The sequence below is a fragment of the Bemisia tabaci genome, chromosome 10 (assembly GCF_918797505.1).
Source record: "Bemisia tabaci chromosome 10, PGI_BMITA_v3".
Classification (NCBI taxonomy): Eukaryota; Metazoa; Arthropoda; class Insecta; order Hemiptera; family Aleyrodidae; genus Bemisia; species Bemisia tabaci.
In genome coordinates, this window is record NC_092802.1 from 31303548 (window position 1) to 31329668 (window position 26121).

Consider the following 26121-nt stretch of genomic DNA (forward strand, 5'->3'; position numbering starts at 1 on the left):
AATGTATTCGCAAGTCAAAATCCGCTTATGGTTTAGTGACCCATAAAAGCTTCCACCATTGCCAAGATAGCGATGGGGTCTCTCTCCGTCTCTGACCCACCGATACGGACGACTGCATTTTGCGTCGCCATGTGACAACACGCCCCTAACCGTGAGCCCTCTATTTATAATCGACGAATCGATGATCGCGTCGCAACAAGGGGGCAACACCGCGGGGACCTTGGCCGCCACGCGAAGGGACCTTGAATTTTATGCAACTGCAGATAAGTGCACAAGTGCATTTCAGTTCCTCGTTGCATCTCGGCCCGGATGCGAAGCCGGTCCTAAAAAGCCCGCCAAAGCGCGAAAATTGCGAGTGCACCCTCGTGCTTTCGCCCGAGTCCGATCGCGGCAAGTGGAAGTGAAAGTGAACCCCCCCCCCCCACACACACCTACGTTGCAAACGCTTATGAGGTGCTTCTTTCGGCAGGGTTTTATGCTAAATCAGTCGGCCTAAATTTTACAATTCGTCGTTTTCCGGACGAAGAAACGTACCTCCATTTCAAGGTTGCAAAATTGACTCGAACAATGGAGATGTTACATGTGTGAGGAATTTGCGATTTGACTGTTCATTCTCATGTAAAAGTTCGCGAGTAACACGATGATGCCACTGGTTTTCTCTGAAATCAACTGCCAAGCTCAAAAAAAGCTCTCAAGTCGAGGCAAAAATGGAGGGGATATCCCGCCCTACCCTGAAAGTCCACCTCTACATCAAGACGAACTCTCCGTGCAAAGATGGGGAGCAAATACATTGACAGGGCAGCCACTTTATTTGGGGACTCCAAAACTGAAAAACACGGCAACCCTGCTAATGTATTTGGTCCCTATCTTTGCATGGAGAGTTCGTCTTGATGTAGAGGTGGACTCTTAGGAGAGCGTGGGATATCCCCTCCATTTTGGCCTCAACTTGAGAGCTTTTTTTGAGCTTGGGAGTTGATTTTAGAGAAAACCAGTAGCGCCATCGTTTTTCTCGCGAACTTTTACACCAGAATGAACAGTCAAATTGCAAATCCCTCACATATCGACGGTGAAACTACCAGACCACGTATCTCGTTTGCGGTGTTTAAAAATCTCCACTCACATTTTATTTTTTTGAAGGAGATCAAATCAATATCATTCCTTACAATTTTCACCGATTTTTCTCCACACAAAGAGGAAAAATCGCGGAAGTTTTCACGAATTGACGTTGAGTAGTTTTCTATTTAAAAAATAAAGTATGACAGGAAGTCTGCAACGTCGCAAAACGAGATACGTGGTTTGGTAGTTTCACCGTCGACATGCAACATCTCCATTAATTGGACGTACTTTTGCCAAACGGAACCATATATAGGTGGAGAAGAAAGGGTGTGCTCTTTAGCCGAGGGCCGTAAGAATGAATGGGAATTATAAAGCGCCAGTGACGTCAGCGGCAACGAAGTCGTCTCCGTTGTCCCTCTAGGTCGGCATTAACTCATGAGCCCTGCTCACAACGTTCTTTTCCCATGCCCACAGCTCATGAGTGCCGCATTCAGTTGGCACATAGTTCCGTTTGACAGAATCACTCTCATTTTACCATTGTTTCTTATGCAGCTATCTGGAGCACACCCCACTTTCCCACTCGCCTATAGTTCCGTTTGACAGAACTGCGTCCAATTAGGAACTAAAGATTCTGGCTCAGCTTAGAAATAACGTACCAGTACCATTTATCTCTCTACGCACATGCGTGTTTTTACGGAGGATCCAGAAATTACGGTTTCCAATTGCAAAATGTGGTCAAATTTTGATGGAGTCGGGTAGAAGAAAGTAGAAAGTGCATCTTTTGACGTTTTCGAAATACCGCCCACGAAAGTTCAAGCATTGGAATTCTATCGATGGAACCAATGAACTGCACTAAAACTGAGAAGCCTTCTCATAGTTCTACCTCGAATTTTTCGGTACTTATTTGCAATAACGCAGGCAAAATTGGACGTATTTCTGTCAAACGGAACTATGTGCATTATGAAGTGAGCCCTGATATGCATATAGTCTAATGGGTCTTAGAGCCCATGACTTAATGCACATAGTTCCGTTTGGCAGAAATACGTCCAATTCATCAACGATTTCTCGAATGCCCGCTGTACCGTTTTCCACCTTTAAAATGATCTCAAGTGGTCATTTTTTTAAATTTTTTGGGCGTTCTCTGCACCAAATGATGCAAAATTGACCCTACCGAGCTGTAGATAGATAATAATCTCATCTTTTTTACCTCACCTTGTGGATTTTTTTGCCTGACTCTACTCTATTACAATCAATAGAGAGCTACTTATATTTATTTCACATAATTTTGATATTACATATCAATAATTATTTATAATAAGCAAGAATGCTTATTATCCGCTAGAATTACTACTAAAACTCATTTATATTTAATAACAAGTCAATAGATAATAAGAATCATAGTAGTAGTAGTGACATATTTGTATTGTTAATATAACAATAAATTAATAAAATAAAAAAAAAGAGCTACTTCGGGCAAATTTTCAGCAAAGTTTGCCGTCATTTCGCCGAGTGTGAAGTCACGCGGACCTGGTGTAATGTTGTGACGATAATGCCAGTCGATTTCATTACGTTTTATGATGACGATTCACGATGAGGTTAAATTTATAAATCAGGATGTCGGTGTGGCGTCATATAAGAGAAACTGTTCCTTTCGGAGGGCAGCTCAGCGCTCAAATTCTCCTAATGATGACTTATTACGAAGGGATCCAGCAATTTGACTTCAGTTTGCTATTGGGAACTACAACTTCCGTAAAAACACTTAAATACATGATGAAACTATACGTTGTTTCTAAACCGAGGCAGAAATTGTAGTTCCTAATTGCAAAATGTAGTTCATTGGTGGATAAATCACAACCTAATTTGCAAAAACTCGCCTAGCAAAGTGCTAGGTCCGACATAAATTGGTCACACTTAGGCGGATTTTATTTGATTTTGTGCCCAAAACGTTGCTTATTATGAGTTAGACGAAATTCGCCCGATTACATTGCTAAGATAGTTCAAGCAGGGTCTTTATTCCCAATGGCAGGGACCACTCAAAAGGATGTTCATCGTCGAGTTTTGCGTGAAATAGAGACTAAGAAGGAGTCATCTAGGTTTCAGAGAAGCTCTGACCACTGAACCCTGAGTTTTTAAAAAAAAATTTCTTGCGTTTACCCACGTGACAATGAGATAGGTCATTCGTGTCCGTTGAAAGATACCTGAAACACACAGAGAAAATAAGAAACAAATTAGTGATATTACTAGGTGTGAGAACATCAGACATCATTAGGTGGATTTGATTTGATTTTAACTAGATTAGTTGATAATCTGCCATTATTGGGCAAAAAAATGGAGTAAACCCCTGATTTTAGTTTTTGCCTCGCCCAATTTTATTATACTCTCTAAAATCGTCAATTTTCGAACGAAGGAGCGTGACTCCATCCCGAGGTTGGAAATAGACTCATATCATTCATTTTTTTACAAGAATGTACCTGTGCCGTCTTTGTCGAAAATTTGTCTGATTTTTGCATAAGATCAGTAGAAAAATCAGTGAAAGTATCAGATAGAAATTCCCAAGATTTTTATTATAAAAATACGATTGAGGTGAGGTGTTGGGTGCAGAAATGACATCTCTTCGTTGAGGTGCTTCATAATCTCCACTGCTAATCTATATTTTTGATAGAAAACTATCGGTTGAATTTTCTAAACATTTTCGTTTTCAGCACTGTAAAATTGTAAAGAAAGTTGCGTAAAAGTTTCAACGAATTACATACCATTACTTTGAACCTAATGGAAGAAAGGTTGGTGGGGATTCTGAGGCACCGCAACCAAGAAGTGCCGGTTCTACACCCAGCGCTTCAATTAGGGAGGAGAAATTTAGCTACACTAAAATGAGGATACGTTGTTTCGTGAGATTACCGAAAAAACAAATGGACTGCATTTTGCAAAAAGGAACCAGAAGCATTGCAATGTTGCCAAGATTTTGCAACTTCAACCTTCGCAATAAAACTATTAAAATCCTGAGGGAGTATGCATGGTAATTTGTGTCTTAACTTTACAGTTTTTTGCGAACATACTAAAAACTGTTTAATAGGTGATCAGGTTTCTCTTCTAAGACAAAAGAAGTTGCATGATCTTAGCAACATAGCAATGCTCCAGGTTTCCTTTTGCAAAGTGCAATCCACTTAATCCCTATAAATGACGACGAGCATCGCATATGCACCGATCCTCGTATTCCTTAGAAAACAAACTCGTAATTTGATTCATACGGAAAACCTTACGCAATTCATCTACGCCTACTCGTCTTCGATATGCGATACTCCACGCAGCCGTAAGACTTGAATGAGTGCGATCAACGCGACGCTGCCATCCCGCCGCCGAAAACCCTCAAATTCGAACCGAGGCCCAGAAGCCAGCACTCGCCGCACAGTGGATCGAGTCAATGGGAAAGGTCGGACGAAATTTGGAAACTTTAAGAGCTTATAACTCCGTTTATACAAAATTTTGAGGTTCTCAAAGTGGTTCCATTGATTTCCTCGTGGAATCTCCTTCTAGAGGCCCCCCTTTAAGTTTCGAATGTGCCGAAATAAACATCAAACTTTGCAGTTTTCGTCAAAAAAGTTATATTTGACCTCTCTAATGGAGATGTTGCGTGTGTGAGGAATTTGCGATTTGACTACTGATTCATATGTAAAAGTTGGCGAGAAACACGGTGGTGCCACTGGTTTTCTCTGAAATCAACTCCCAAGCTCAAAAAAACTCTCAAGTTGAGGCCAAAATGGAGGGGATATCCCACGCTATCCTGAGAGTCCAGCTCTACATCAAGGCAAATTCTCCATGCAAAGATAGGGAGCAAATACATCAGCAGGGTAGCCGTGTTTTCAGTTTTGGAGTCCCCAAATAAAGTGGCAGCCCTGTCAATGTATTTGCTCCCTATCTTTGCATGGAGAGTTTGTTTTGATGTAGAGGTGGACTCTCAGGGTAGCATGGGATATCCCGTACATTTTGGCCTCCACTTGAGAGCTTTTTTTGAGCTTGGGAGTTGATTTCATAGAAAACCAGTGGGACCACCGTGTTTCTCGCGAACTTTTACATAAGAATCAACAGTCAAATCGCAAATTCCTCACACATGCAACATCTCCATTTTGAGGTTCTAACAGTGGTTCCATTGGTTTCCTCGTGAAATCTTCTTCTGGAAGCCCCCCTTTAAGTTTGAAACAGTGGCGTGGCGTGAATTACGATATATCGATTGTCATGCCATTTAAACCCATGGAAAAGGACCGATAAATAGGGTGTTCGCAGCGAACACCTTAATAATCGATTCTTTACCATAGGTTTAAATGGCATAACAATCAATATTTTGCAATTCACGCCACGCCACTGGTTTGAAATGTGGCGAAATAGACATCAAAATTTGCAGTTTTAGCCAAAAATTCCATGCCCGACCTCTCTAATTAACTCTATCCACCGTGCGCCGTTTCCAGCGGGTGGACTACGATGTGTGACGGTGCGGCCAAGGGGGGCGATGGCGGATGAGAGGGGGGGAGACACGCCTCCGTCGCATTGTTTCCGCGTTTCCAAGTTCACGCAAAACGATGCACCGGCCGGGCCCGGCCTTATCGCGTTTATGACCCACATCCGCGGAGCGCACTGTGTCAAGTGTATGCGCGCTCCTCCGGCACGTGCCGTTCGCGTCAGCTGACGACCCCCCTCCCTCTCCCCCCCTCCACCCATCCCCCCGACAGTTGCAGTTCGCTTCCTCATTCCGAAGTGCAGTGCTTTGTCGGCGGTGATGATGATGTTTAACATGATGAAGGGGGGCTGGGGAAGGGGGGGGCTGCTCTCGGTGGCTGCGGGTGGGGGAGAGAGGGGTGGAGGCCCACAACAATGATAGCTTCGTGCTCTGATAGCGTCGTAGAATGACTGGGTGACGTTGTCGTCGACGTTGAGTCAACGTCGGGTACTGCGAGTCCCCTCTCTGTCGTGTCACCGAGGATAGCCGCGGTAATTCCGAGCTTCAAGTTTTGTGTGAATGGATCAGAGGGGGTGCCCGCAATTTGGCAACACCGGCTTTTCTCAATTTAAACTTTTGCTAATTAATCGATAGTCCGAGAGCTCGATGGAATTTTGCGACAAACTCGTGACACAAGTTTTGACCACTTAAATCAATAGCTTTACTCAAAGTGACACTGAAAATGATCATTGGCCACGTTGTTGGGTGTGCCAACACATGGCAGACAATTATTTCCTGTGTGAGTTCAGATTCAAGAAGTCAAGACTTGTGTCCCGAGTTTGTCCCAAAATGTCGTCGGGCTCTCGGACTATTCTTGACGGAGCACCTGGTCCCTCGAAGAATCGATATAATTCCACAGGTTTAAATGGAGTGAAGACGGGTTAGCCAATTTGCCGCATCCGCCAATGAAATGGACCCAGTACAGTTTGAGTGGGAAATTTTATTGGATGAGTCCTCCATTTTTCGCAAAATTTCCGAAAATCATCCAAGAACACCCCTCCCTCCGAAATAAATCCTGGATTTTTTCTTTGATAGTTACGTGAAACATTGACAATGAATATGAGTCAAATGATGTCCTTAAACAATATAGGAATAATTTTCATTAGCAGCTAGGAGGCTACGCCCCCTCACTGTTTCGTGTTCCAGCCCTAGAGTTGCTGAAGAATTTGGAAAATTAAATTCCCTGACAAATGAGCACATGTCAGATTGTTAAAAGGCATGCAGTAAAAGCTCCCCGAGGCAAACTACAGTTAAGACAAAATGCCGATAAAATCGACTTTTTTTCGATACCTAGACAAGTCCATAAGTTAAGTGGAAAATTGGTTGAGACGAATTTCTGCTTAGATCGAGTTTTTTTGTCGTCCCCATGATCGCCCCACAGGCCGATAATTGAAATTGATAGACAAAGCTGTAGACAAAAAAACAAAAGAGATATAGAGGGATCCTATCGGCGGAAACGGCTGGTTGTAATGGACAAATGAGTTAGGTTATGGACTTTCTAACTGCAACCGACGACCCGACAGTTAGTCCATCATTTTCCCCCTCAGTCTGTAAGAACCACCAGTTGCAACCAATGGGATCCCTTTATATCCCTCTTGCCTTCGACTAAAGCTTTGTCCATAACTTTGTCTGTCAATTTCAGTAATCGGCCCGCAGGTGTCCCGAGTTTGATGGTCTTAAACAACAGTTATCTGAATGGGGCTGGCTTGATTAGGGACGTACGGAGGTGGGACTTTAGGGACGGTCAAGCGCAAGATTATCTCTTCTGGGATGTTGTAAAAAAAAAAAAATAAAAAAAAAGTTGAAATTTGATGAAATGTTGCTCTCCGGCATGGACTCCAAATTTTTTTAAAAACGAAATCCATTCCGAAAATGTCAAGTTGACTAAAGGCGGAGTTCCCTTACCTCGCCGAAGAAGCACCTCCTAAACGCGTTGGTCCATAGATGCCGGCCGGCAGATGACCTCGTGAACGCAGCACGAGAACTCATTGAGCTCCCGCACCAAGATGACGTCAGGGGGCTTCGTGACGAGCCTCGTGCGGAATATCGTGACGGCCAAGAATGACGTCATCATCGACTCCTTCGAGGAGGCCAAACTCGGTGACACCGCCAAACACTACATCTCCGTTCCAGTCAGTCTCACCGTCAAGGGCAGATACAAACACAACGGTAACTGTCATCCAGACACTGAAAAGAGGCAGTGGCGTGGCGTAAATTGCGATAAATCGATTGTTATGCCATATAAACCTATGGAAAAGGATCGATAAACAGGGTGTTCGCAACGAACACCTTAATAATCGATTCTTTAACATAGGTTTTAATGGTATAACAATCGATATATATCGCAATTCACGCCACGCCAATGAAAAGAGGATGCAATCAGAGGCCAGTATCGTGGCGTGCTTTGCGATGCATCGATATTCCCCATTTGAAGCTGTGGTAAAGAATCGATCATCGAGGTGTTCGTTGCGAGCACCCTTTTTATCGATCCTTTTCTATATGTTTAAATGGTAGCTCAATCGATATATCGCAATGTACGCCACGCGCCACTGGCGGAGGCATGATAACGTAACGCCTTGTCTGCATGGGTGAATTAACCCGTCACTTCGGTCAAAGTACGGTCCACGGAACGAGAGAGGCAGCTCCGACCATGTGTTTTTTGCATCGGGTACGCCGGAGAAAATATGAGATTGTATTCTTCGACTGTAGGCGGATTTTGCGATTAATTCTGATACATTTGTTTAAATATTCGAGGTCAATATCGGCAACTTCCGGCGAAAGTGTCATAATCGCCATGTGATTTTTCAAAATTTCCGCCGCCATTTTACTTTTTTACAGAGAAATTGTTAATTGAATAATCTATTTGAGAATTTTACTGAATTTCATCGGCAACAAAAAAAATTCAACTTCGAGTGAAAGGCAGCAGTATAACTTCAAAAATGAATCCTTGCAACAAATTACAATAATTTGCCACTGCAAATATTACAAAATGCAGAAGCGAAAAATCTACGATTTTGACTAACTTTAAAGGTTGGCGACTAAGCCTACCTTAAACTTTATAAGAATCGCAAAATATTTCATTATGATTGATGTTCATTATCTGATGCTACTTTGAGGACCTCCTTAAACCTCCCTTAATGTAAACCATACAAGATATTTTAAGAAATGGAGCTGCTCGGGGAAAAAGTTTGTTCAAAATGCAGTCTAATATGGGGCTCTAAACGAGGTATGAATTAAATCTGTGTGATAAATGTTTTCTCCTACGTGACTTCCTACTATGACAAACGTAAAGCAGATGGGACTTCCAAGGAATAGGGGATGTTTAAGGAACGACTTCATTATGAAAAGAAAACATTAAGTCACACTACGAAGAATCTCAGCCACTCCCGATGGCCTTATCAGGTTTTGAATTTCCACAGAGGGTGATTTCACGATAACTGGAATAGTTTTGTCGCCGTGACAGACAACACATTTTTCGGTCATATTTTTAGTAGAAATGATAATCGCTCGAATTTTTTTGCATTCATCTTCAAGGGGTTACATATTAATGCTCTCCTATGATTTATTGCTCTACTTCCAGATTAAATTGATGTAAATTCCGAAAATGTGCTGTCAGGGCCGGATTGAGGGGGTGGCCACATGGGCCGTGGCCGGGGGCGGCAAATTTTGCAATTTTTTTAATGTAGGAAAAAAAAATCGGATTCAGAAAAAAAAATTATCAATGAGAAAAGGGGACAAAACTTCTCTTTCCTGAGAGTATAGTAATTTCTAATTTTGTCGTTTTCCGGTGATACAAGAGACAGCATCTTTAATTAGTCGAGTTAAGAGAGGAACTAAACACGCAATTTTGCCTGGAGCTTAGCGCAGAGAGGAATGATGACGAGGACTTGAGATGAAAAGGACAAGCCCTCGGCGCGGCGGTCGGCATGTAACACATATTTGCGCCTACAAGACTGCATGAGTACTTCACCCATTGCGCTAAACACAGTGCGGTCAGGAGCGGCGGGCGTAAAACGCATATCGCCTACAAGACTGCAGGAATACTTCACGCATTGCGCCAAACACAGTTCGATCAGCGCGGCGCAGCGGCGGAAGTTAAAGTTATTATACCACATTTATGTTTGTTCTTGCATTATTGTTTGGTTTATTTCTTATAAATGGAGAAGCAAAGTTCCGTGAAATTTTGCTAGTAGTGTTGACAGGACTTTCGCAAAAAATGTATTCAACACGAGTAGGTAAACGCGTCTTATGCATATGCACCCCTCCCCCTCCGGCACGTTCACTTGATGGGTTTTATTGATGTTTCAAAACGAATGACAAGGGACGGCAAAATACAGACGGCCCATGGGCGGCAAGTAAGTAAATCCGGCCCTGTGTGCTGTCTGTTACGCGGTTAAAAGTCAGCGTAACTGACAGCACATTTTTAGCCATTTATATATTAAAATTGAAAAGTAGAGCGAAAGATCGTTGAAAAGCTTATAAAACTAACCCTGAGCAGATTGATGCAAACAAATTCGAGGGATTATCATTTAAGACTCCTAAAAATATGACCGAAAAATGTGTTTCTGTTACGGCGAGAAAACTATTCCACTTATCGTGAAACCACCCATGAGCTGGAAAATTCGCAAATTTCCCACAAGGTGACAACAAGGCTTGAACTTGGACGGCCACCCCTGTCGCGACTGGCGATGCTCGGGACAGAAACACAGGGACGGTGACAGGGCCAGAGAAAAGCGCGCCGGGGCCCAGCACGACACAGGAGACGGAAGCTATAGATTTTTCCGACAGCCCTGTCCCGCGGTGGAGAAATCTCGCTCACCTTGCGTCTTAAACGTATTACCCGAGGAGCGTGCACGCATAATACCGGGTCTTTTATGTATTATACACGTCAACAGCTGGAAATCTCGCAGGCAAAAAATATGGCAAATCCCTCTCAAAGGACTCCTCTCCTGGAGTTATTATCGAGGGCTATTCACTCCCACCGGGGCACGGAGATGTCTCTCGAACCCGAGGGCGTTGCCAAGTTTCTTCCGATAAACTCAGCGCTTTCCGCGGGGCTTAAGAATTTTTTAAGTAAAACCGCAATATGTGTGGGTCTAATCAAAGGGAAGGGTATCAATGGGGGCTATTTTTGGACCACTCTGGCTGTGGGCTGATTTTTGAAATTAATAGACAAAGCAATAGATAAAGAAGACGTACACTGAAAAAAAGAATCTTAAATTTGCCGCCAAGAAAATTTTTTCTTAGATCAAGAATTTTGCTGCTTAATATTAACTGCTTTTTTGCTTAACCCAAGCATTATTTTGCTTGTATCAAGAAAAATTCGGCTTAAATCAAGAGAAAAAAAAATCCTGGTGGCAAAGTCAAAAATCATAATGCTTGAGCCAAGCATTTTTTTTTTTTTCAGTGTAGGTAGTATGAGCGTAATTCCATTGGTTGGAATGGTTGGTTCCCATAGACTGAAGGAGAAAATTATGGACTAACTATAGATTATCGCGTGGGTGCCGTTAGTTAGTCTGGTATCTACCCTCTTTGTCCATTGCAACCACTCGCTTCCACGGATAGGATCCCTTCATGTCCCTTTTTTCTTCTTTGTCTATCTTTTTCAACAATCAGCCAGCTTAAATTCCTCACTCTCCGATTTTGTGCTTATATTTTGCGGGATGCATCATAATTTGGACACTTTTGGTATCTTTTAAGGTCCAATATTCGTGCATTTTTTTCGATGGCTCTTTCGAGTAAGCACATACGCAAATCTGTAATATGGGTAGATTTAACCAAAAGAAAAGATATCGGCAAGGGCCGTTTTGTGGGCCCATCCTGGATAAAAATATGGGGAAATACACCGGAAAAAAAGTGAAGTTAATTTTAACATTCTGGATGTAAAAAAAGTGTTCGAGACCTTATAAAATGCTGAGTTAACCGCCACATCAGTTAGTTTTACATCTTTGCAATGCTAAAGTAACTGCTGCAGCGGGTAAGATATCATTTTTTAAGTTCCCGCACACTTTATTTACATCCAGGATGTTATATCAACTTCACATTTTTTTGGTGTAGCTTTTTTCATGGATGCTCATCCACTGGAGTCGACAAACTTCAGATGGAGCGATGATTTTACGAGAATTAAGCGGTCATAGCTTCAACTGGAGACACTTTTGACACAAAATTCACAGCGAAAAAATTCTCTTTTTGACCAACATACCATTCTTTCTTGCAGTCTCGAGAAAAAAATTCTGAGGCATTGGGACACACTCCGTATGTGCGTGACGCTTTTAAAGAAAAACACTCAAGGCTTTTCTCAAAACTGAATATTTTACTGAGAGAAATTTGGCAACTATAGAAAGCTCATACGGTGTTCTTTTTTATCACGATAGTATACTCTCCTGAACGTTTTACAAGACGCTTCTTGGACGTGCAAACATGCTCGGCAAATTCTCTCTCAATTTTGATGCAACCCACCGAAAAGCGAATGCCTCCCCGCTGCCTACCCAAATACATACTTTTTGATTAATGCGCTTTGCGTTCTGATTCGCGCTCAAAACGGTATCGAAGCTTCTTTATCGGTCCGCGGAACAGTTATTATGATAATTTTCTGACGCTCCTGAAACATTCACAGGTTACGGCGAACAGAGGAACGAACTACAAGAAGTCGGACATGAAATTTTTGACTAAAATTTCAAATTTGTATGTTTATTTCGTCACAAATTATATTTCAAAGGGTGGTACTGTAAAGAAATTTCACAGAAAATCCAATGGAACTACTCTTACACTGTTTAGTTTCATATTTTCGAAAATATAAGCTTTCAAAGTTTCCAGTTTTGTCCGACTTCTTCTGTTGCTTCGGTCCAGTGTGCGGTGGCGCTAACCTGTTCCGAACCAGGTTATAGATTTTTGCTCTTTAACCTGCATTTGCGTTTCATTATATTTTATGAGAAGACTTGAATTAGAAATCAAAACTTAGTAGTGTTCATAATTTGAAGGAACATCCCCGGTTGGACATTGAAGGAATAAAAACTGCATTGAATTTTGCTTCCTCTGGATAGTTAGATTTGTCTTCAGAATCGCACTCTCATGTATCTCTAGTGCCCCTTTTTCCCGGAACGAGTTCAAACTTCCGGAACTTTTGAGATTTTCCTGAATTTTTCCCGGAATTTTTGAAATTCCCGAAATGTTCCGGATCTTTTGCATTCTCTGGAACTTCCTCGGAACATTTGGACTGCATTTTGCAATTTTGAACTATAAATTCTGGCTCTTCTGGAATAACACTTATAAGCATAGGGAAATTAATGGCATATACGTTGTTTTTAAATCGGGCCAGAATTTATAGCTCCAAATTGCAAAATAAAGTCCATTTGAAAAATCTAAAACAAATCGTGGAACTTTTGACGGTCATAGATTGGAAGAAATCGGAACAAAAAAGTTCCGAATCTCGGAACTTTTGATTGACATGGAATGGGGGCACTGTGTTTCTCCTCTATACCCGGTCACAAAGTGGATCAAAAACAACCAATTAAATCACAAGGATTTTGTGAATAATGATAGAGGAATTGACTGACTAGAGTGTCCATCGTGACTAGCTTGTTGATTATGTATGATCCCAGAAAATAGTACACACGGTTAACAATTTCCGTACTTTTACTACTTTTCAATTACTTTTTTCGGTTGATCAATCATCGACCAAATTTTGGTTAAAGCTACCGAAATCGTAGGTTACACTCGGAAACATTTGGGGATGAAGAAAGTGTCCTACTGAAATTATGCACTCGTGTTTCTCCTGATTGTCACTCAGAGGTTGCGACTCATGGGCATATTCATGCTAAAAAGAACTATTTGCGTAGGTTTTACACACAACTTAGTTCCTTTCAGCATAAATACGCCCTTATGTGTGGCTGGCGCATTGGGCTATCACCAATGCGATCCAGGGTTGATTCTGGGGGCTCGTGCCTAATTTTCAACCAAGTTGCGAATCTTCAACCCGAAGATTTGGTCGATGTGACTGATAGAATAACTAACCAAAAAATATAAACCACGCATGTTAAATTTACTCATAGGCGGACTCTGAGGTGGCGTCAGGGGCACACGCTCCCCCTCCATCCCCCTTTACACCCACTCCCCCGTTCGAAGCGATCCACCTATGAAGTAACTTCGTGAGCTTCTTCTAGTCCACGCAAATAAGTCAAAAAATGGGTCGTAGCCTGCAAAAATCCCGGGTAGCCGTGTTTTCATTGATTCCAATGTCATTTTTGGCACTAAATTCAATTTTCAACTTTGCACCAAAAAATTCGGACCGGAAAGTTGCCAAATGGTACAGAAGGCCTAAAATTGGCTTTTTTGGCAAAATACAGTCTGTAACTCGCCAAATATTTACCCAACAACAAAATTATTTACTTCCAAAATGTTTCCGGCCCGAATTTTTTTTGCAAAGTTGAAACTCTCAGCGTCAAAAATCATATAGGAATCACTGAAAACATTGTCACCGCACCCGCGGATTTTTACGGGCTCTTTTCCTTCTTTGCCGGCGGACAGTTCCCAATTAATACAAATGTCGATCATTTTGTCCTAGTATAATTGGACTACATTTTGCAATTCGGAACTATAAATCCCGGCCCGGTCTAAAAACAACGTATGTGCCATTAGATTTCCCTGTGCACGTAGGCTTTTTTTCAGATGAGCCAGATTTATAGGTCCAAATTGCAAAATGCAGTCCAATTACTGCCTTTACATCCAACCATTCGATGGATTCGTTTCACATTCCTAACGTATTTTTATGTCGACAGATGCTCCGTTCGAGGTATCCTTCTTCGCGAAGCGGCGACTGGACAACCCGTCCTTTTTGGAGGGCGGGCTGGCGCGCCTGTTCGGGAACGAGAAGTTCGTCTACGAGCGCTTGCTCCCGGCCCTGGAACAAGCGTCCGGCGAGGAACTACCACGGCCCACCTTCTACGGCGCCTCCGAAGATTACCTCCTCCTGCAGAACCTCGTCACCTCCGGCTACCAGACCGCTGACATCTTCGCAGGGGCTGATCTCGAGCTTACCCGACTCGTCCTTCAGGTCAGTCACTCCCAATTGAATCAGTAAGTTCGAAAACACACAGACTCGGGTTCTTCTCGATGTCCACTTTTTTGCGGTTTAGTAACACTTATGGATAGATGCATCTGCACGCAAAAGGAAATTTCGAAATTGCAATCGGAAGTGCTCGAAACAGCGACAGGAAAAGGGAAAAATCCAAGTATTTCATTGGAAATACCAATTTTTGGCCATTTCAAGGGAAACGGGTGACCACGCGATCTTGCGATTTTCTTTTTTCGGTTCAGTATACCTTGTACCAACAAGTTATATAAATATTCAAGCGTTATTTAGGTCGAAAAATATACATTTTTCAGGGCAGACTATGAAAAATCAGTTTCTGAAAGTCGGCGAGAACGAAAACACACCAACTCAGAAATTTTGAAACGCTCAATTCTCTGTCATCAAACATGGTGTATCGATTTCAACTTGGTGCTTTACAAAGTCTCTAAGTACTTGTCCTTTGGCACCAAAAAGGTTTTTCTTAAACTAACTTCTTCGCCCGCTGCGTAGTTTTAGGTGTCTGGTGTTTCCTGAACAATTTTTTTTTCCGAGTTGGTGTGTTTTCAAACTCACTGATTCAATTTTCAACTCCTTGAATTTTCCAACTAATCACCAGAGTATACACGTATAGCTTATAAAATAATTAAAAACAGATTATATCTAATACTTAGTCCGTAAATCAATCAGCAAATATTAATTATAGAACTGTAACCTATCATTTTCTGAATAACGCCGTTATTTAATCCTATTAAACCCCCAAAAACTGTTGAACTAATTGTAGCAAAGAAAAATCTTGGGATAAAAAATAAACAATACAATAAAATCAACGGAACTGATTTTATTGAAGTAGATAAAATAAAAAATCTCACTCATTCAAGTTTTGCACAGATTAAAATAAACCAAAAATGGAATGGAAATATACCCATCTTAATTAGTAGTCCTAGGTTTAGAATAAACCTATATAAATAACCTGAATTAAATATATTTAAGGAGTTTTAGGAATCTTAAGGAGCATTGGGGCGAGGCCAAATTTTAGGCACCACCTACGATATTTGGACGCATTTTTACCAAACAGAACCGGAGGCAGGTGGAAAATAAGGGGTGTGCTCGTTAGTTGAGGACCGTAAGACAATTGAATAAGGGAATTATGAAGCGCCAGTGACGTCAGTGACAACGAAGCCGTCTCCGTGTCGCTCACGGTCCGTATTAACTCATGAGCCCTGCGGGCTGATTGTTGAAATTGGTAGACAAAGCTATAGATAAAGAAGACAGAGTATATGGAGGGATCCTAATAGGTGTAAACGGGTGGTTGCAAAGGACAGATGAGGTAGGTAATAGACTAATAACGGCAACCCACGGGAGACCCTATAGGTAGTTCATCATTTTCTCTCTTAGGGACAATATCAATAGAAAGAGTAGAAACATTTCAAAATCAAGAATTGAAAAACGATGAGACTGTGAATTCGAAAATTAGAGCCAAACACAGAGCGGCCTGCGGTCATGCCAGCACAAAACGCGTATTGGCTCCTAAGTGACTGCGAGGATACTTCACGTGTTGCGCATAAAATTTGACACAAGACTGTAGGGATACTTCACGCATTGCACCTAACGCGCAATGCTTGAAGTATCCTTGTAGTCTTGTAGGCGCTAATACGCGGTTCGCGCTAGCCGCACTGTGTTTGGCTGTAATATTCAACCCTACGGAGTCAGCGTTTTCAACTCATGATTTTGAAATTTTTTTACAGCAATTGTCAACACACGTTTTTGTTTTATCGATTTGTCGAGTCCTTTACATTAATCGATTTTATGCTGTTATGATATTTAGTTTTAATTTTCTCCTTGTCCATTATTCTCTCCCTTCGTCTATAAGAACCACTCTTTTCAAGCATTAGGATCTCACCACACTTCTCATGTCTTCTTTGTCAATCAATTTTAACAATCAGCCCGCAGTCCACAACGCTTTTCTGCCATGCCCAGGACCACGGCTCACGAGTGTCGCATTCAGTTGGCATATAGCTCCGTTGGACAGAACGTGAAATCCTGCTTTTCCATTTCTCCAAAGGGAATCTCGCCCACTTCAACGTTGTTCCTAATGCAGCTTTCTAGAGCACAACCCATCATTCTCCCTCGTCTATAGTTCCGTTTGGCAGAAATACGTCCATTTTAGAGGCTTTGAGGATTTGTCACCACCCTGGTAGAACACCGAAAAATATGGATTGCTGATTTGACAATTAAATCGTTAATAAATATGTTCGACATGTTTCAAGAGTACATTTTACACTAATAGAAAGCTAATTCAACAACATAGTGGTTAAATTAGCTTTTTTTTTCAATAACAAAATTAATTAATTTAACAACATGGTGGTTAAATTAGCTTTTTTTAAATTATAAAATCTACATTGAAAAATGTCCGACACTTCTTTTAGCGACAAAGCTGTTAAATCAGCAACATAATGTTTTTTCCGTGAAGTGCAAGATCTGGACACCTAGTCATCGCGACATCACAATGTTTATGGAACAGATAAGATCATTATGATGCCACTCTGGTATCACTCTGATATGAGTCCGAACATTCAGACGTCAGTATTATATCACTGTGATGGCAGAGTGTTGCGGACATCTTAGTGACAGCACAACTGCTTTATGACACACATGGTAGATGCCATTGTGACCTCAGAGTGATGTCACAATGCCCCATTTTTACCAATGCATCCAGAGGTAGGTTACCTATTTCGAATTTCTCGATTGACGATCTATCAATGTGCCTCGAGAAGGGAGCAATACTACAGTGCCGAGGAAAAACTCCGTATGAGCATTCGAGAGTTGCCAAATTTCTCTTGATAAAATATGTATTTTTGACGACATTAATGCATATTTTTCCTTGAAATTTTAAGATACTTTAGATTGAATTCCATACAAAATTGTCTGAAAAGTTGAGGAAAAAATATTAAAAATTTTCCCAATAAATTCGTTTTTTATCGCAGGAAACTTGGCAACGTTTGAAGGCTCATACGGTGTTCTTCCTTAGCACGGCAGAATAGAGGATGCTAACTTTTCGTGGTAAAGCGGGAATGATCGATTATCGATATTTCTTAATTTGCTCCTGTGGTAAAGAATCGATAAATGAGGCTTGCGTTGCGATTAACGATCCGTTTCCATAGGTTTAAATGGCAGATCAATCGATATATCGCAAAAAAAAACTGTTAATTTTATACATGTAACCCCTGAGTTTTTCCTTTGCTAAGGACTGATGCGTTTAAGGAAAACTCAATTATTAGACTGTATATTATATTCCGATACTTTCGTTCCGACGATCGCAAAAACTCGTAAAATCAAGAATAATGAAGCAAAAGGAAATAATTGCAGTCTTTTTCGTGGAGGTTAGGTTAGGTTTAAATGACAGATCAATCGATATATCGCAAAACAACTGTTAATTTTATACATGTAACCCCTGAGTTTTTCCTTTGCTAAGGACTGATGCGTTTAAGGAAAAACTCAATTATTAGAGTGTATATTATATTCCGATATTTTCGTTCCGACGATCGCAAAAACTCGTAAAATCAAGAATAATCAAGCAAAAGGAAATAATTGCAGTCTTCTTTGTGGAATCCCGAGGCTTGCTTGAATAAATTTTCCTCCTGACCTTTCCTTAATTTTCAGCATTTCCAGTCCTGTAGATACCCTAATTAATTCCTGAACATCTTTTTAATCGAAGCTGAGTTTCCTCCAAGTTTCGACGTTTCTTCGGGCTTAAGATCGATGTGTTCTCAGTAAAAATGAGAACTTAATATTCGCGAGCCACGAAATTCTTTTCCAGAGTTTACTTTACTCTCTCTTGCTCTTTGTCGTAAGAAGCTTTTAAATTGTACAGGAGACTGTCCTAATTATTGGAAGGAATTTTTTATTCGACATTAATAAAGTAGTTTTTGACAATTAAGTGGGCAATCAACGAGAATGTTCCCATCAATGAAATTTATTACATATTTTTTCAAGCTTGTAAGAAGAAATCATTAAAAGTCCTGAGGATATTGCCAAAAAATACGGCGCTCGTATTGGTTGTGTTGATTGTGTCTGAACACTGAAAAAAATTGATGTTTTGTGATTACCAAAGTATAGTGATGTTCTATATAAACTCTAACTTAAAGGTAGCCATAGCCAATGATAGTAGTGATTATACCATTAAATTATACTTCCGACCCCGATTTGTACCGCTATTACTGGCTTTATGATAGTGACCCTCAAAAGACGAGCTCGACTTGAAGTGCCTTCAATGTTTTTGATACTCCACGCTTTGTGAAGGAGTTAGTTTAGTTGCCTATCCGAGCTGAACTCAACTAGGGTTACGGACTTGACAATACGCTCTCCGGAGTGTGCCTGTCACTACCATTTTGTTAGTGACCTTTGTCACTTCCATAAATCACTACCAAAAAATGAAAATTTTCACTGCCATTTTATTTTTTTACAGAGAGATTTTCCCACGAAGCAGTCCGAAAATTTCACTGAATTTTTTTGTGTGCTGCCCATACAATTTGGTGAAATTTTCAAACAGGTTCAACCAACAATTTCTCTGTAAAAAAAAAGGGGGGGGGGAATGGCGGAAATTTTGGAACGTCGCATGGCGCTTATGATACTTCAGCCGGGAGGCGATGAGTTCGGTGTTTTTGTAGATGAACCAGAAATCTTCATTGCTTATTCCAAGATATAGTTCGATTGTCTACAACAAATCCAGCGCAACACGATAACCACAAAATATTTGACGGTTCATCTGAATTTTCCAGAAACTGGCTTGCTACCATGCGTCCTCGCTGAAACTGAAACGCGAGAAGCCGGAGTCATACGCGACCATGACGAAAGCCATGCCCGTCTCCTTCATGCTCCAGTGGCTGGACACTTTCAGACAATACTCGGACAGCACCATCCTCCCCGCGTTCGACGCTCTTGCGGCCGGTGGATTGACGGAGATAGCCGAGTATATCCGCGCTCATGGTATCTTCACATTTGACGGCATCCTCTCCTTCTTCAGTGCCCAGGCTCAGGACGAAGGGCTCAACTTGTTCATCCACGGGGACACCAAACTCGATAACATGATGTTCCTCTATCGCAATGAAGGTAAGCCCGAGGATAATAAAGTTTAAAGGTCTTGATAGACGATCAAATTCCCGAACCAATTGCCATCAAAGTGTCGGGAGTCATCAGTCTCAAACTCATTAATTTCCTTAATTTTAAGCCCTGCAAAGACGATCAAATTCCGATCAAAGTAGACATGCTGATGACTGGTGGTCACCATCTACCATCAAATTTTGACGGGCCGCACTTTTTTGTTCAAAGTAAGATCAGAACGGAGTGTCACCATTCATCATTTCCTGCCGCAGGAAACATTTCTGCCAGGTTTTCATTTTAAAATGAAGCAAATTAATGAGTTTGAGACCGATGACTCCCGACACTTTGATGCTGCTTTGATCGGAATTGGTTCGGGAATTCGATCGTCTATCGAGGCCTTGAAGGTCTCGATTGACGATCAAATTCCCGAACCAATTGCCATCAAAGTGTCGGGAGTCATCAGTCTCAAACTCATTAATTTCCTTAATTTTAAAATGAAAACTTGGCAGAGATGTTTCCTGAGGCAGGAAATGATGAATTGTGGCACTCACTTTGAAAAAAATAGTGCGGCCCGTCAAAATTTGATGGTAGATGATGACCATCAGTCATCAGCATGTCTACTTTGATCGGAATTGGTTCGGAATTTGATCGTCTATCCAGGGCTTATAGATTCCGCGTACTAGTCAGTCGCGCTAGTCAGAGAATCTTGTTTGGATGATTTCAGACTAGATCAGCAAAAAATACTCAAATTCTTCAAAAAAACTTTTACATAGATGGTAGGGCCACTGGGCCCTGTGAAGGGGCTTAGGGTCCAAAAATGGCAGTGATTTGATTTGGTTTTTGATGATGGGAGGGGAAATAATCATCGCCAACTTTTAATGGTTATCACCAACCGCACTTGCTGCCAATCGTACTCTTCTGAGATGATTTTTCTCTAAAAGAGAACTCAATTAGCCGTAAAACTCAATAAAAGAGGAAAAAAACCAAGAAGCACGCAATCTTTACTTTTAACCCATTTGTACATCGATCTTTTAGAATCAAATACGTCAAATTTTGAGCGTTTGGTTGCGCGCACACCTCGCTGCAGCACAGTAAAAACACAAAATGTAAAAGAAAAAATTAAATAAGTGCCTTGGAAATCATTAAATTTGACACGGACCCACCAATATTTAAAAAACACATTATATTATTACTCTCCTTTGAAGAATTGATACATATTTTTTTTCATCAATTTAAATGAGAATAATCAATGCAGAGTGTGCAAACATTTCAAAATAATCAGTTAAAAAACGCTGACTATGCGAGTATAAATATTAGAGCCTAACAGAGCGGAGCGGCGTGCTGCCAGCGTGAGAGGCTCACTGGCGCCTACGAACCTAAGAGGATACTTCAAGCATTGCACAATGCTTGAAGTATCCACTTAGGTTTGTAGGCGCCAATGCGCGTTACGCGCTGACCGCCCGCCCACTATGCGGCGGCGCCAGAAGCAACTATTTCACAACAGAGGTGTTGCACAGTGTTATACGAAATAGAAAATATTAAGAATGACAGGCATCCTTTAAAAGTACAGATCTTTTCTCGCAAAATAAATCAAGATACTTATCGTACACAGGAAAAATCTTAGAGCCTTTAGCTGAGGCTAATCAAGAAGTTCATCCGAATCAGGTATAACGAGGTGGGAATTTCTTGAAAGATAATTAAGTCCTGTTGCACCAAAGAGGTGGAGAGAGTTTTAGTGAATTTTGTCTGATGGAATTGACGCCCCCTCATTTTTACCAAAAATCTCAATTATATATTATTCTCCGTTGGATCAAACAACCAAAAAAAAACCCAAAAAAAAACAAGCAAACCCTCATTCTTCCAAGACATTATACATTTTCATCCGAAAACGTCGTGAACAATTGTCGTTTGTAATTACATGTGGACCAACTACCTTTGGGTATCAACTGGCACGTCGACAAAAACCTCCGTGCCGAAAAAACGCGTGGACGTAAATTACCGGAAAAAACAGGAGCGCGGACAAAAAATCGTTAACGAAATGTCCTATAACCATCCCAAGCTCAAAAAAAGCTCTCAAGTTGAGGCCAAAATGGAGGGGATATCCCACGCTATCCTGAGCGTCCACCTCTACATCAAGACCAACTCTCCATGCAAAGATAGGGAGCAACTACATTGACAGGGCTGCCACTTTATTTGGGGACTCCAAAACTGAAAACACGGCAACCTTGCCAATGTACTTGCTCCCTATCTTCCCATGGAGAGTTTGTCTTGATGTAGAGGTAGACTCTTAGGATAGCGTGGGATATCTTGTCCATTTTGGCCTTTACTTGAAAGCTTTTTTTGAGCTTGGGAGTTGATTTCAGGGAAAACCAGTAGCACCATCGTGTTTCTCGCTAACTTTTACACAAGAATCAACAGTCAAATCGCAAATTCCAAATGTTCACACAACTGTAGTTTCACAAATGTTTGTTTATTTTTAAGGAAACACTGATCAAATTTTGTTTCCCCGAAATTTTTCCTGGCTTTTCAAGTCGGCAATCACATAACTCGCTTGGTGACGTCGCAGATTTCCTGTCATACTTTAATTTTTAAACGGAAAACTGCTCAACAGCATTTCTTTAAAACTGCCGTGATTTTTCTTCTCTATGCAAAGAAAATTCTGCCAAACCTTCAAGGAATGATGTCAATTTGTTCTCCTTTAAAGAAATAGCATAGAGGCGGAGATTTTCAGACACCGCAAACGAGTTATGTGATTGCCGACTTACACCGTCGAAATGCCTCACACATGCAACATCTCCATTATCGGTCCGCTGGAGTCTTTAAACTATGTACGACGTTTTTCCCGCAAATTCACAAATCTCCTCTGTTTCCAGGTCCCGCGTCCGGGAAGGTGGTCGACTTCAAGTTCATCGACTTCCAAACGGTTCGCGAGTGCTCGATCCTGGTCGACGTCCTCCTCTTCCTGGGGACATCGGTCAACGTGGAGGTGTTCGCGTCCTCCTTGGACGACCTCCTCGAGTTCTACCTGGCCGAGTTCCTGTCCGCGTGCCAGCGGATGCACATCGCCCACCCGCCCACACGCGAGGCTTTCCGCCGCGAGCTGCGCCGGATCAGCGGCGGCGCCCTCCTCGCCATCGCCTGGTACCTCCCCATCCACACCATGGACTTCAACAAGGACGTCGACTGGGGATCCGTCGACATCGAGGAGATGAAGGAGAAGTTGGCCAAGGCCGACCGGGCGCGCTTCAACGCCAAGTTCCAGGTGTACGCTGCGACCCTCGCCCAGTATTTCATGGATCGGTAGTGTTGACCGGGTGGGTTCCCGATTGATGCACCGAAAAACAAGTAAAGTTGATTGGACTACATTTTGCATTAAGGAACCACTATCTCTGGCTCTCCCATAAAAGCACATATCTGCATAGAGAAACTAATGGCAAGTATGTTGTTTCTAAAATGGGCCAGAAATAGTGGTTCTTTATTGCAAAACGTAATCCATTTGGACTGCGTTCAGAGACGTAGCTAGGAAATTTCTCTGGGGGGGCCATGGGACCACCTCTCGTGGTGAAGAGAGCAGGGGGAGGGTGAGGAATGAAGGATCCCGTTTTTCTGGGGGGGAGGGCACGAGATTTCTGGGGGGGGGCAGGCCCCCCAGGACCCCCCTAGCTACGCCCATGACTGCGTTAAGCAGAGAGGAATCTAGCCACATCAGCTATTGCCAAATGTAATTGGGCGATTCAATTTTTTACACAGACTGATTGCGGTGGACGCACGGGTCGTAAGACAGTATGTTGAAGTTTTTTGCCAACGTGCGTTTAAAAATTCAGCACAAAGCTGAAAATCTCAATACAGAGGGAAACAGCTCACATGAGCACAGTTTTCCCTTAAATAGATATGCTGTCTCACGACCCGTGCGTCCTTACTACACTGAAGATTGGCCCAACAAGGCCGAAACGCGTCTGTAGTCGCTTTCCTGAATGGACGTACCTAGTGTTGCACCAAACGGCATATCGCTTTGAAGGAAAACTGTGGTCATATGGGCTTTTTCCCTCTGTATTGAGATTTTCAGCTTTATGCTGAATGTTTAAACGCACGTTGACAAAAAACTTCAACATACTGTCAATTTCTTACATGAAACCGGTTCTGCGGATTTTCGTGCAAATGTCAGTGAATTTTTTGCTTAGTACGAAGCAAATTCTTTAAAATTTTTAAAGGAATCCACACAGACGTTCTCTTTTAAACGATTAAATCATATGGTTACGTTTGGCAATTGCGACGTGGCTTGGTTCCTTTCTGCCACACACGGTCCATTTAACATTCTAGATGTAAAAAAAGCGTTCGAGAACTTGAACATGCTGAAATACCCACTACAGCAGTTACTTTAGCAATGCCAAGATGTAGAACTAACTGCTGTGTTCATTGTGTGTATTTCAGCGTGTTTTAAGTTTTTGCACACGTTTTTTACACCAATAACGTTGAATGAACTTCACTTTTTTTCGGTGAGTCCTGTAAAATGGGCCAACGGGCTGATTATTAAAATTTATAGACGAAGCGATAGACAAATAAGAAATGAAGCGATTCTATTGGTGGAAGGTTCTTATAGACTACGGGATGAAATGATGAACTAAATATGAGGTTTTCCATGGGTTGCCATTACTTAATCTAAGACTTACCTCCTTCGTCCATTGCACCCGGTCCCTGTTATAAAGGGGATAACTGTATTGTCCCTTAGTGTACTCGTCTATCGCTTTGTTTGTCAATTTCAATCATCAGCTCGCAAGTTCGCCTTGAATTTGCGAATTGAGACTCCCCGTAAGATAGTGGGAGGCCAGGTCGACCCAGAAAACAAACCGTATGGTATGTGCCAACCATTATGCCTGTGGTTCAAAGTATTAAATGTTCATAAATAATAATTAGATACAATTAAGTCTGTAACAAATTTCCTAACGCACGATGTGTCCTGTGAGGAAGATGTCCTTCAGACAGAATTTTCAACTGCCAGTCTCCGTCAAAAAGACGATGCTTTTTTGGTTGAAAATTTGAATGTGCAATGACATAAAATAGATAATTTTTTAACCGTCATAATCCCGAAAATTCTTACCAAACGAATTTCCACGTGAGAATTCCAGAGAAAGTGAGACGCAGTTCAATATGACTCCCATATTATGTTTCACATCGTTGTTCTATGTTTACGTTGAAACTGAATATTTGCATTGAAAAAAAAGATTATTAGGTACTAGAATCACATATCATTCCTTCATCTAATATTAAAATTTTCGTTGAAAAGAAAAACCCTATATACTAAATTTGGAATTGGTTTCAACCTATGATATCTAATAGTTTGACTGACTTCGAAAACTCGTTCTAGTATCCATTAATTCTAGAGAGAACATTTTGAGATTAAAGTTTAGAATGTGTACCGCAAAAAACCAAAGATGTATGTAATTTGTAGGAATTTAAAGCCTACATTGCTTGCTTGGATTGATAATAAGACTTTTCACAAACTTGCTGATGATTTGAGGAATAGTGCCATAATTTGTTAAAGTAAAGGGCGTAGAAATCAATGAAATGCGATGTATTTGTTCGGTTGTTTTTTTATTTTTTGTTTATAAAGTACTAAATTGGGACTTTACATCCTGAGTTTTGAAATGTGCAATGAATGTATTCCTTTTTTTAAAAAAATATTGTTGGGGGCAACTACTAAAAACTACTGAATTTCTGTCCACCTCCTGTTCAATTCATTATGCCTTATTACACCTGGTGAAAACAACTGCAATTTTTTCTTAAACCTTCCTTCGTTCATTTCACAATGCCTTATTACACTTATATACATTGAGCCTGTGTCACAACTACCACCAAAAACTTTAAATGTGATGTAATTGAAATCTGTATGTGATATTTAGTTGAATTAAAATTGTTTTGTTCTAAACCTTGCTTTTCTTTTTCAACTGATACATCGATAAACAAACATCAGATATAACATTGTAACATTACTCGAAATCACTGACGGTAGTTCTCAGAGCATTGCTTGAAACAGCTCATACTCTTGGGAGGCCTCGTATGGTTTACACAGTGATTGGGGGGAGACTCAAGGAGCTCCTCAGCATGGCATCATATACAGGACAATTTTTGCCAACCTCGCGCAGAATCCAGGGGTGTAGCTTTTGAATTATTTCCTTGAAAAGGATTAACATGATTTCCCACCGCAAAAATTACAAAATACGAAAGAAAATTTTTTTATAATTTTGACGAACCCCAAGGTAGGTGCGAACGTACCTTAAAATTTACAAAACTCGCAACTTATTTCCGTTTGTATTTCGTACTTTTTCCAGTGATTAATCATCGTAATTCCTCACAAGGACCAAATTCTACTACAATTTTTGCCAACCTTCAGTCAAATTCAGCA

At 41.3% G+C, this 26121-nt stretch overlaps 1 protein-coding gene across 3 annotated transcripts; it reads left to right on the forward strand.

Annotated features, from left to right (window-relative positions):
• The first annotated feature begins 266 nt into the window (after positions 1–266).
• On the forward strand, positions 267–24248 carry LOC109030887 (uncharacterized). Of its 3 annotated transcripts, none has more exons than XM_019042087.2 (5): positions 267–546; positions 7493–7717; positions 14326–14600; positions 19397–19727; positions 22592–24248. In XM_019042087.2, exons 2-5 carry the CDS (start codon positions 7555–7557, stop codon positions 23020–23022), a joined length of 1200 nt encoding a protein of 399 aa, XP_018897632.2. In that variant the 5' UTR covers positions 267–546; positions 7493–7554; the 3' UTR covers positions 23023–24248. The 3 variants fall into 3 exon arrangements, with proteins under 3 accessions (XP_018897632.2, XP_018897633.2, XP_018897631.2); XM_019042088.2 differs by having other exon boundaries at positions 267–453; positions 7429–7717; XM_019042086.2 differs by having other exon boundaries at positions 267–453.
• Positions 24249–26121: the final 1873 nt, after the last annotated feature.